Genomic DNA, 12,925 nt, shown 5'->3' with positions numbered 1-12,925 from the left:
ATTGACCAAGCACCACTAGCAGCTAGTCAATCTCGGCTCAATTGCACTACGTTGATGATGCCAAATATGTGTAGGGTTGTTCACTACCCCCTTATTCACCTCCAGTGGCAAGTATATTTGAAATAACCCAAAAAAGACACTACTACTACTACTACTGCTTAAAGGGATACTGACAGGCCTTCTGAGCATAGTTAGCTCTTTATAGGCCCCCCTAGGTCTTATAATAAGTTCCCAATTCATATAAGTATTATCCCTGTGCGCATTATAAAACGTTAAAAATAATCTTTATAATCACCTCTCCTTTCTGCCCAAGGGGCGTTCTTTGCGGCGCATTTGTGCCCAGCCGCGTCCCAACTGCCGGGTCCTTAGACACGCCCATCTCATTAGTATTCACTTCGCTGGGCGGTATTTCTCAGTCCCCGACATTCGGAGATCATGCGCATGCGCCCGGCACCCTCGCTCGCCGGGATCACATTGCGCCAAGTGAATACTAATGAGATGGGCGTGTCTAAGGACCCGGCAGTTGGGACGCGGCTGGGCACAAATGCGCCACAAAGAACGCCCCTTGGGCAGAAAAGAGAGGTGATTATAAAGATTATTTTTAACGTTTTATAATGCGCACAGGGATAATACTTATATGAATTGGGAACTTATTATAAGACCTAGGGGGGCATATAAAGAGCTAATTATGCTCAGAAGGCCTGTCAGTGTCCCTTTAAAGAGTGCTGCCCACTACAAGGTGTACACAGTGGCGCTGTTCACGGTCTCTTGACTTGATTTAGTTTTCCTTAGCCAAAGGAAATACACGGGGTAACCTGGAATAAGTAACACACAGATAACCTAATTCTCAGTCTATCCTTGTTCACTGCACATTCCCCCCCCTAGGTACCATCTCTCTTTTCTCTACCCTTAGGTATCGTCTCTCCTCTTACCTTAATGCATCATCTCTTCTTCCCCATTTGAAATGATAATAATGTGTATTATCACTCCCCTTTTGTATAGTCTCTCCCCCTTTCCTAAATCTTCCTCCTCCAGTACCATCAGCTGCCTCCCTTCACTATCATCCTTCCAATACTAACTTTCCACCTTGGGATCATCTCTCCCCACTAGAAGATGACTGTTTTGGCACCTATATCATAAAGGATATACTATATCCTCATATTAGACTTGCAGCAAGAACTGTCAGCAGTGCTTCCCGATGGCAGTCACTGCTCCGAGCTTTGTAACTATAGGTAGATCTCCTCTCACCTGTTAAAAAAATAAACGGAGCTGTGAACATGGTTGACGAGCTGCAAGTGTAAAGTGAAGCTATGGTGCACATATTAGGGTATACCTGACAGCAGGGAGCATGCATCTTGGAGAACCTGACCTCAACTTACTGAGTGGTTAGTAAATGGGTGCTGAGGGCCAGCAGTGTAACCATCTCAGCCCGGGCCTGGAAGAGAGTCACACCGCCCACCTGCTGATGATTGGCAGGTCATAATCATGAGTCTTTTCAAGCAGCCAGGCCTGGACTGTGAAGATTATGCTGCTGGTTCTCAGCCATCACTTAAAGGGGTTTTCCAAGATTTTAATACTGATGACTTATCCTCTGGATAGGACATCAGTATCTGATTGGCGGGAGTCTGACACTCGGGACCCCTCTGATCAGCTGTTTGAGAAGGCAGCAGCCGTCTCACAGCTTTTCCTAAGCCAATGATGTCAAGTTCATCGGTCACGTGGTCTAGGCGCAGCTCAACCCCATAGAAGTGAATGGGCCTGAGCTGTGATAGCAAGCACAGCCGTTATACAATGTACGGCGGTGTGCTTGGTAAGCTGCGAGAAGGCAGTGGCGCTCACAGGAGGTCCTCAGTACTAAAATCTCAGAAAACTCTTTTAATACCGTGTTTCCCCGAAAATAAGACAGGGTCTTGTATTCTTTTTTACTCTGAAAAAATGGTTAGGGCTCATTATTGGGGTAGGGCTTATTTTGGCTCCATGAACATATTTTATATAGACACATACCAATTCCAGAACTGTCCCTGGACAGTGTTTATATTAAATATGACTATAACCCCCCTCATCCATAGGAATACACCCATATACTGCAGTACATAGGTGCATTCCTTTAGATAAGGGGGGTTATAGTCATATTTGCCACACATTTTTCATTCTGGTACCGTATATTGCCCCTGAGATGTCCTTACCCAAGGGACCTAGGCAGCAATCTACGTTACCAGGTAGAGCTGATACGGCACGGGAGAGATGTAGGGAGCTCCTCCAGGCAGCAGAGAGGAGAAGGAGATCCTCCTGCTGCCTCCTTCATATAAGTAAGAACGTGCGGGCTGGCGGCAGTACAGGGCATACAGAGAAGCCGCCCAACTTGAAAGTTAAAGGAAGCGTGGGCTGCCGGCATAATTTAGCATTTAGTGAAGCTGCCAGCCTGCCCGTCAGGTGCTGCTTAGTGCCGCGATGTATGTGCGGGCTGGCGGCTTCACTGAAGGCTAATTCACCAAATCCTGAAGTCTGCACTACCCGCCAGCCCACAGTTTCATGGCAGCTCAGGAGCCATTAGTGAGCGCTCCTGAGCTGCTGCAGCCCGCACATTTACCCCACCTTCCCTTTATATAAAATAAAATACGGCTGTATCTAGGGCTTATTTTTGGAGTAGGGCTTATATTTTAAGTCTACTCCAAAAACCCTGCAAAATAGCACTAGGGCTTATTATCTCATGCATGATACGCCACTGAAATCAGTGTCTGTTGTTACTTTGTTACCCTTAGTGAGGGCAGAATACATTTCAGTTCCCTTTAAAGAAGTAGGAGGCAACCCCAGCTTCATAACAGTTCCCTCTCTGCTAAAGCCTGCCCATGCACTAGAGAAATGCATGCAATGGACAGATTTAGACCAGAACTGCAGAAAAGATCAAGTCTAAATTTGTTTCCAATTGACAGCCCGTGAGGTTGGGTGATCCCTGATCTAATGTATGTGGCCAGCTTTACACCTTAGAGCCAAAAAACTGAAAGGTCATGGAAGGGCTGTAGTGAAGCTTCTGTTATGTCAGTAGATGGATCACAGGTTCTTAACAGCCTTGCTGAAATGCAGTAAAGAGTAAAAATAAAGTTTAAAACCGGATTTAAATCAAACCAGCAAGCCCTTTTGTTAAATACCCTGTGGCAGACATCCTGTTTTTTTTCCTGTTCTTGGATACATCAGTTTACAAGGGGCGGTATACATTTACTCTGTAAACAACCTTTTCTATGCAAAATGCTTTGTGGACTGAGTATTCTTAAATGAAGTTATGGTTTAGTGCAGTGCCAGTTGGATGATTTCATTAGATTTTACTTGCTTTATTATACCTGAACGGGATATTGGCATGATGGCTGATAGAAGAACTATGATCTGCATGCACCCGTGTGCACACTGGCCATGTAAGTGAACCCATTACCATTTAGCATTCTTCCCTTTTGCTTTGCAGACCCTCAGGATGAAAATAAAATTGGAATAGATGGCATCCAGCAGTTCTGTGATGATTTGGCACTTGATCCTGCCAGCGTCAGTGTATTAATTATTGCCTGGAAATTCAAAGCGGCCACACAATGCGAGTTTTCAAAGCAGGAGTTCATGGATGGTATGATTGAATTAGGGTAAGCGGTGGATGTGCTATTAATCCTTCATGAAAGATGTTCTAGTTACCTTGAGTGCACTTTGATGCAAAGTAAAATAACAAAACTCTTTACTGTTAAAGGGGTTATCCAAGACTATGAAGAGCCCCCCATATACCCGGGCCCCTCACATTGACTATACTTACCTGGCTCCCCACGCCGCCCCTGGTCCCCGTACTGCCGCTGATACTTCTCCCCGTCCACGGATGAAAACATCCCGTTTTGGAGGGGGAGCAGCCAATGGCAGGAGGTGACTGGGAATGCGCCTCCCTAGCTTCGTGGGTGATGGTAAGGAGGCTCGTCCCGGTCTGCCATTGGCTGCTCCCCCCCGATACCGGATGTTTTCATCCGCATGTGGGGAGCCAGGTAAGTATATTCATTGTTAGGGGCCCGGGCATATGGGGGGCATTTAATAGTCTTGGATAACCCCTTTAACCATTTGAAAGGACACTGCCATCAAAACAATTTCTAACGCATATTAACAGCATGTGCGGGTAATTTTCATTTTACGCTGGTCTATGATATCCTCTGCGCTGCTGGAGGATGCACCTAATTTATAATCGGGCCTACGCCTCGTCGTAAATTAGGCGCATCTTCTGGTAGTCCGTGCACCTAAACCGAAATCTACTGCAGAAAATTGGTGTAAAAGAAGATAAATTCGCCTGGCCCATGCCCTTTTCGGGAACGTGGCAAAGGCTGCATAGAAACGCCACTTGCGCCAAGATTTAGGCACAAAAACTGGGTGGATGGTTTTCTGGATGTCACTCCGTATATTCTACTTATTCTTCTACTTTAACTTCCTATTTTGTTTGTATTTTTAGTATGACAAAAAGCCTCTCTTGACTTTCTCAGTCAGGCCCAACAGGGAAGGGGTAGAGTGACTCAATTAGAGCAACACATGTTACATTGAGAAGTGTAATGCTCTTCTCTGGGTGTTGTTATCCAGGCCTACCAAGAGAACAATAGAGCACTCATACTGTTATCCTATATCTACAGTCTACTATTTTACTAACAGATAACATTTTCCCCTCACAGCAGCAGTAAACTAATAATGGGTTACCTATCTGTATAGGGAATATATTTCTGTGTACCGATTGTTAAAATGAAGGACAATATTTGTATTTAATTTCTAACCGTATAGTACTGTCGAAATGAGAAAGAAAAACAGCCAAAAATTCCCAAAAATTTGTTTTCTATGAAGTTTGAAAATACAGTTTGACAGAATGGTCCCTTTAAGGTGACTCATTATAAGAAAAGTCATCTAGGCAGCACTCCTTGTTGAACCCTTAATTTATTACTCATTATGTGACTCATTAAATATAGAGCTAGTCCTGTGATCTTCGGTCATTTCACTATATTTAAACTCTTAAAGTGTGCCTAAACTTTATTAAAACAAAAGAATTTTTGTAATTTAAAAAAAAAAAAATTTTCCTTGCGAAATAGGCACCTGAAGCACTTGCATCGGTACAGGCTTTTAGCAAAGCGGGTGGAGGCAGGAGCTCTGCATAGCACATCACTCTCCACTATAGCAGAGCTGGTACAGACAGGAGCAAGGATGAGTGCTCCTGCCTCCACATCACGCACTCCGGCCCCACTAGAATCCATACACCAGTACACCTGATTTCAAAGTGCTATTCAGGTGCTTATTTCACTGAGAGAGTAGTGGATGCATGGAATAGCCTTCCTGCAGAAGTGGTAGCTGCAAATACAGTGAAGGAGTTTAAGCATGCATGGGATAGGCATAAGGCCATCCTTCATATAAGATAGGGCCAGGGGCTATTCATAGTATTCAGTATATTGGGCAGACTAGATGGGCCAAATGGTTCTTATCTGCCGACACATTCTATGTTTATTTCGCAAGGAGTAGTAAAAAAAAAAAATATATATAAAAAAAATTATTCTTAGCACATTTAGAATAGTTTTTAATAAAGTTTAGGTTCATTTTAATGGTAAAATCAAAAGAAAATACACACAGCGGTCCAGTAGTCTTTATAGCTTATTCCCTCTCACTTTAATGACCAGACATTTTTTATTTATTTAGCGCAAATAGTGTTTTAACTGCCATACAGTTAAAAAAAAAAACTAAGAATCTGGATGCAGATTTCTGGCATATAATCTGGTCCTCTGCACCTGTATATCCACATTCTGGGCGGAAGTCACCAAATTTCTTTTAAATCTGCTATTTATCCCAGTTCTGTGCTCTTCCAAGATACAGTCCTGATCAAAAGTTTAAGACCACTTGAAAAATGGCAAAAAATCATATTTTACATTGTTGGATCTTAACAAGGTTCCAAGTAGAGCTTCAACATGCCACAAGAAGAAATGAGAGTGAGACAAAACATTTTTTGAGCATTCAATTAATTGAAAATAACGATTAAACTGAAACAGGCTGTTTTTCAGCTGATCCAAATTTTAGGACCACATGCATTTAAAACGCCAAATCTGTGCAAAGATGTGGATTCATTGTCATTTTCTGTCAGGTAGTCACACGTTGTGATGGCAAAGGCAAAAAAACTCTCCCTTTTTGAACGTGGTCGGGTTGTTGAACTGCATAAGCAGGGTCTCTCACAGCGCGCCATCGCTGCTGAGGTGGGACGCAGTAAGACAGTCATTTGGAATTTCTTAAATTATCCTGAGGGTTATGGAACAAAAAAGTCAAGTGGAAGACCCAAAAAAAAATTAATCAGCACTGAGCCGGAGGATCCAATTGGCTGTCCGTCAAGACACTGGACGATCCTCGACCCAAATTAAGGCCCTTACTGGGGCTGACTGCAGCCCCATAACCATCAGACGGCATCTGAGACTGAAGGGCTTCAAAAACAAAAAAACGTCTTTAAAGACCTCGTCTCCTTGAACGCCACAGAACTGCTCGTTTGGACTTTGCAAGAGAGCACCAAACATGGGACATTCAAAGGTGGAAGAAAGTTTTATTCTCTGATGAGAAAAAATTTAACCTTGATGGTCCTGATGGTTTCCAACGTTACTGGCATGACAAGCAGATCCCACCTGAGATGTTTTCTACGCGCCACAGTGGAGGGGGCGCCATAATGGTCTGCGGTGCCTTTTCCTTCAGTGGAACAATGGAGCTTCAGGAAGTGCAGGGGCGTCAAACGGCCGCTGGCTATGTCCAGATGTTGCAGAGAGCATTCTTCATGACTGAGGGCCCTCGTCTGTGTGGTAACGACTGGGTTTTTCAACAGGACAACGCTACAGTACACAATGCCCGCAGGACAAGGGACTTCTTCCAGGAGAATAACATCACTCTTTTGGCCCATCCTGCGTGTTCCCCTGATCTAAATCCAATTGAGAACCTTTGGAGATGGATGGCAAGGGAAGTTTACAAAAATGGACAACAGTTCCAGACAGTAGATGGCCTTCGTGCGGCCGTCTTCACCACTTGGAGAAATGTTCCCACTCACCTCATGGGAATGCTTGCATCAAGCATGCCGAAACAAATTTTTTAAGTAATAAACAATAACGGCGGAGCTACTCATTACTGAGTTCATGTTTGGAAGTTGGATTTCTGTTTTGGGGGGGTTTAGGGTTTTTTGGGAGGTGTGGTCCTAAACTTTTGATCGGCTGAAAAACAGCCTGTTTCAGTTTATTCGTTGTTTTCATTAAATTGAATGCTCAAAAAATGTTTTGTCTCACTCCCATTTCTTCTTGTTGCATGTTGAAGCTCTACTTGGAACCTTGTTAAGATCCAGCCATGCTAAATATGATTTTTTGCTATTTTTCAAGTGGTCTTAAACTTTTGATCAGGACTGTATGTTTACTGGGCCTGTTGGACGAGGAACAATGAGATCACCATATGATGATTTTTCTGTGGGAATCTCTGTGGCTCACAAATGTATAGCATTACAGTGGTAAAGCTCTATCACACCCACACTGAGTATGTGGAGACGTCAAATTAACCAAATGCTATCAGTTATTGCTCTGGGGCACAAACACCGTAATTTCTGAAATCTGCTGTTTGTCACTTAGTAATATGTTAATAAAGATGAGTTAAAAAAAATAAAAAACAGGAGAAATAAGAAGAAATAAATAAAAATGTATTAAAAATTAAGCACTAATGTATTTGTACCAAAAATGGCAACTATATAATGTACATCTCATCCACCAAAAACAACAAAACCTTATACAGTTACATTTAAAAAAATAAAAATAAGATTGTGGCCAAAGAGGAAAATAACTGATCTAATCCTCAAGGTGCATTCTGAGAGAGATTATTATTTTTCGGTTTGATGTGTTTCTTCTTATGGAAAATCCCTTTACACTTTTAAAGGCAGGGCCCTCTTTCCTTTTATTTTTGCTGATGTTTGTACTTTTTCAGTATCTTATTTTGTGCATTATGATCCCATTATACAGATGTTTACTATTAGTACTGTATTAAATATAAAATACCTTTTCTAATGCAGGTGTGACAGCATAGAAAAGTTAAAAGCACAGTTACCGAAAATGGAACAAGAATTAAAAGAGCCGGGCAAATTTAAAGACTTTTATCAGTTTACATTCAACTTTGCAAAAAATCCAGGGCAAAAAGGTCTAGGTATGTGCAGATTGTGCTGAACTGCAATAACATCTGTCTGTTACCTTCTACATCAGCCACTCAAAGTAATGTTATCACTTTTCAGACTTAGAGATGGCCATTGCCTATTGGAATTTAGTACTAAATGGAAGATTTAAATTCCTAGACTTATGGAACAAGTTTTTATTGGTAAGTTTATTTTGGGTTATTTGGTTCTTTTTTATTATTAAGTTATTAGTCAAGGTTTATGGCTGTTGAGTCTATAACTACCTGATGTACAGTGTATTGCAAATGCCTCATAGCTGTGGCTTGAACAAATCTTGCTACTTTTTTAGGTTTTAAAAAGTTGTGAGAGAAGGGGCAGGGTTTGGAGGGACAGGACGGCGCAGTCTTACGCAGCCCATCGGATTTAGTATAATTCACACCAGAAACTGGTGTAAATTGTAGATGAAGTCTATGCCAGCTGCTAACTGGTGTAGATTTCAGTTTGTGGCATATACTGACTGGTAGGGTTGATCATGCTGACTAGTAACCGTATATTTGTTTTTAGTTTGTACCGCTGCTGAGAAATCATTACTTTTATATTTATGCAAATAAGCTAGTTGGAGCATCAAGGGGATGGCTGTAGCGTTAGGAGCACCGCTGCAGCTACGTTCCAGTGCTCAGTACACCCACCCCTCCCATTTGATTGATAGGGCAAGAGATCTCAGTTTGCCCTGTCTCTTCACGTCTGTGCTCTTGATATGAGGCTTAATACACAGCCATACAGGCTCTGTGTACATAACATTGGATGGCACCCCTGCATTGTGTACAGGGATTGTGATAGGGCCTTTTGAGGTCATTTGATTTATTACATTTCCAAAAATATGCTTTATTTGTCAAATCTCAGCCATAATTTGTCTGTGCAGTCATTGTTGGAGAGGTGTTTGACTTGGGTGCTATTTGTCTGATTTCTTCATTCATGTGTAGGTCCACTGTGAATACTGGTGTGAACCACATAAAGGTACTTTTGCTGCCTATAGTTTTTATTTCTATGACACTTGTACTTGAAAACCTTTTTCCTCTTGTACCAAGGAACATCATAAACGATCAATACCTAAGGACACGTGGAATCTTTTACTAGATTTCAGCACAATGATAGCAGATGATATGTCGAACTATGATGAGGAAGGTAAGTACAGAAATAATTTTGTATTCCAACATTACCGTTTTGATTTAAATGGAGTCTGTCACCAAGAAATTCACACTCTAACCAGACACAATGCCTTGTAGGGCTAGCTCCGCTAAATGTAATGAAACTTACACTTTGCAATCCTTTGCTTCACACTGGAGAGAGGCCAGTTTCACATCAGCATATTCATTGCAAGAAATAGGCTGTGTGTTAGAGGTATTTGCTGTCCTAAATGCTGCTTCCATGACATAGATCCAAGGCATTAAGATGGTTTATAATGCTGTGTGTTCCTTCCCGACTTCAACTCTGCTTCAAGAATCAGGAGGAGGAAGGTTGCAGAGAGAGGTCTGGACCTGCTAATTTACATACGGCTTAAAGGGGTTTTCCAACCCCTCTTATGCCTGGGCCCCTCACATAGGTTGTACGTACCTTGCTCCCTGGTAGGGGTGGGGCCGCCAATAGCAGGCTGCGATGGAGATGAGCCTCCCTAGTCCTCGTCGTGGCCTGCTATTGGCTGCCCCCCCTTATGTTTTGATCCGCACAATGGGGAGATGCAGCTGCGGCCGTGCGGGCATCAGAAGCGACACGGTTGCTGGGGAGCAAGGTAAGTACAACCTGTGTGAGGGGCCTGGGCATTATAGGGTTTGGATAACCCCTTTAAAAGTACTTTTTCTCCAGATTGTAGCAATGGATTGCTAAGTGAAAGCTAACATTACATTCAGCTGAGCTAGCCCTATAAACGGTGCTTGATTTAACAAGGATAAGATTAAGATCTGAAGCTTTCTATACCCCATGCCTTTTTTTTTTTTTTTAAAGCTGTTTAAACAGCATTTGTATTATGATGTATTAGAATTGCCTAATTCCATGTTATTCCTTTCACAGGAGCATGGCCAGTTCTCATTGATGACTTTGTGGAGTTTGCACGTCCTCAAATTGCAGGGACAAAAAGTACAACAGTGTAGCACTAAGGAACCTTGTAGAATGTACATAGTCTGTACAAAGTAACACAACAGAAAATTGCACAGTCAAACTACTTCTGGCTGGACTACAGTGAATCGGCCCTTTCAGCAGTTTGAAGGGTTGAACAGACATTTTGAGACCTCTTAAGACCATATCCGATTTCATTTTCTTTTTTTTTTGGTGGTTTGGGCCTCTCTACTAGACCTGGAACGCAATTTCCACTTCATGTTTCCATATGGTGGATTTCATCACATATCTGTGGAATATCCTAGTTTGCTAACTCATAACATCTTCTGTCACATGACTTCTGTGGCTTTCACATTCTCATATAGCACAATGGCGCCTTCATCTGCTAACTTCATCATGGCCTTAGTTTTGGAGCCTATGCAGGCAGCACCCCACCAGATGGAGTGCTGCTCTTCTATAAAGCAAAAGTGTGGTTCATCATGGCCTGGATTTCAGCAACACAAAGGTAAACCCCTGCTTGTAAATACCAAAGTGTTTGGCGGAAGTGGAGAGGACTCTCAAATCAACAATCATACGATGATTTTCTTCGTCATCCTTGTTAGATTTTGGATCATTTTCTGAAAATATTCTGTATTTTTAAGAAACAAAACTGCACTTATTTCTTACTCTAGGAAGAAGTCAAGGTTTGTATTAGAGTCTGTGCTAGTGGTTGGTGTCAGTACACTTCTATGATGTTGGTATTTACAGAGATGAACATTCACTCCACTTTCGTTTAAAGGAGGATAGATTTTTGGTCCGTCTTTTGTCTCATCAGACCTCCCCCCCACCCTTTTGTTTTTTTGCTGCTCTTTGTACATCTGTCTGTATCCCTGTATGGGATTTTTACAGAAGAGGAAGGTCAATGCGTATACTCATTAAATCATACAATGCATTTCTACACAAGAGAGATGGTCAGCTAAAATAATAACAAAAAAAACTGTTAATTTGGGGTCATATCTTCTGTAATGGCTGACTTGTCATGAATTATTTTAAGAAACGAGGCGTCCCAGCTCCAGAATGCCAAGCTCCGTTTTTGTTTTCTTTTAAAATCTGGAGGTATCCATAAAATATTTAATTAACTTGATTTTGGTGTCGTGTTCATTAACACTTCACTCTTCCCTTTTAGTCTTTTGCCTTTGTCATTTCCAACTAACATGTGCCAGTTATTATTGTCTTTTACTTTTTAAAAATTTCAATGAACAGGACATGGAGTAAGGATGCAATGACGTGTGGAGGTTGCGGTAGTGTTGCACTCAACAGATAATCACCTTGGAAAAATGTGCGTGGTTTCTGGGTTTGCAGTGTGTACATGTGAAGCACGTGGCTTCACCTGTACAAACGGCGTAGCCAAAAAGCTTAGTAAAATATACAAGGTTTTGCTGTGCAGCGCACTACGACTGTTATATGGAATGGCATCCTTAGAATGCAACGTTAATACAGCAACAGATCTAACCAGGTTTGATCATTTAGGGCTCATACGCAAGACAATGATCAGCCTGGGAAACATCGCCGCATCTCCCAAACTGACTGTATCATAGTGTTTTATAAGTCAGTTCGTATCTGATTGCAGGCTATTGCAATGTACTCGAACAGATGATGTGATTACACTGCAATAGCCCCGCAATCAGAGACTAACTGTATGATAAATTACAATAATACAGTCCGTTCAGTTACGGGGGCCACAGTCTGCTAACGCACGGACCACGGTCTTGTGCGTGAGCCCTATATGAATTGGCTAGTCTACCCAGCCACCTTACAACTCGTGCATACTGCACAGAAGCCACCAGAGTGTGTATTACATAGTCCTTGTGCTGCCATATTGTGATTCCGCACTGCACCATGTTATGGAGGGATTATGAGGGAATAACTCCATAACATAGCAGCCACCGAAACATGCTACATTTCTTATTAGTTCTGTTGGATTATGAACTAAATTGAGAAAAGAAAATCTCCTTATAGCTCAGTATGACATCTGAAATATTATTAGTTAGGGACTAAAATGAAGAAGTTTACTAAAGTCTGTTGTTTGGATGCAAACATTTATTAATGAAGCAATTCATTTCTAAACTTAACCATTAGTTACCACCTGCAGAGGAGCTCGAAGACTCTTATCTTGCAAACATGTGAAAAAACATGGTTACACTTCTATAAAGTGTATGTGTCCTCTCTACTGCAGCAAAGACAGTATTTTGCTTTGGTCTGGGGGTACCGTGTTCATGTTGACCAATTTCTGTGTATGAATTTTCCGTCTTTCTTTATAAGTGTGCCCAAAAAATTATGCTTTTTTCACAGATGTGTTATTTTCTGTCAGGTTTTCCTTTATCTTTGGCAGGCAGAACATCATTAAGAACAATCCTAGGCCTGTTTTATTTATTACAGGAGATCTTGAGATGAATAACAGGGTGTACATTAATAAATGTCATTTTCAATGGGAAATCTATTGAGGCATAAAGTGCAGACAACGATGCCAATGTAAAATGGATGTCAGGCCTCCTATGCTACTCAAGCTGAGGGCAGCTGCCAGGACACACAGAGAAAGCCTGTGAGTCCTGCTTCCCACACCCAGTGATTGACAGCTTGTATGAGCTTCTATCCAGGGAGAGCTTCAACCACTCT

At 41.9% G+C, this 12,925-nt stretch overlaps 1 protein-coding gene across 1 annotated transcript in view; it reads left to right on the top strand.

Moving 5' to 3' along the window:
• The window catches only part of DCUN1D1 (defective in cullin neddylation 1 domain containing 1), a 33,529-nt gene extending 21,858 nt beyond the window's left edge, over positions 1 to 11,671 (top strand). Inside the window, exons 3-7 of the mRNA XM_040428284.1 lie at positions 3,458 to 3,626; positions 8,063 to 8,193; positions 8,279 to 8,361; positions 9,247 to 9,343; positions 10,226 to 11,671. Coding sequence (XP_040284218.1) covers positions 3,458 to 3,626; positions 8,063 to 8,193; positions 8,279 to 8,361; positions 9,247 to 9,343; positions 10,226 to 10,305 — 560 coding nt within the window. The 3' untranslated portion in view covers positions 10,306 to 11,671. The remainder of the gene's footprint in view (positions 1 to 3,457; positions 3,627 to 8,062; positions 8,194 to 8,278; positions 8,362 to 9,246; positions 9,344 to 10,225) is intronic.
• The last annotated feature ends 1,254 nt before the right edge of the window (positions 11,672 to 12,925 follow it).

Source organism: Bufo bufo, chromosome 4, assembly GCF_905171765.1.
Source record: "Bufo bufo chromosome 4, aBufBuf1.1, whole genome shotgun sequence".
NCBI classification, from domain to species: Eukaryota; Metazoa; Chordata; class Amphibia; order Anura; family Bufonidae; genus Bufo; species Bufo bufo.
Note: the sequence above shows the minus strand (reverse complement) of the source record. Positions and strands in the feature narration are given on the sequence as shown.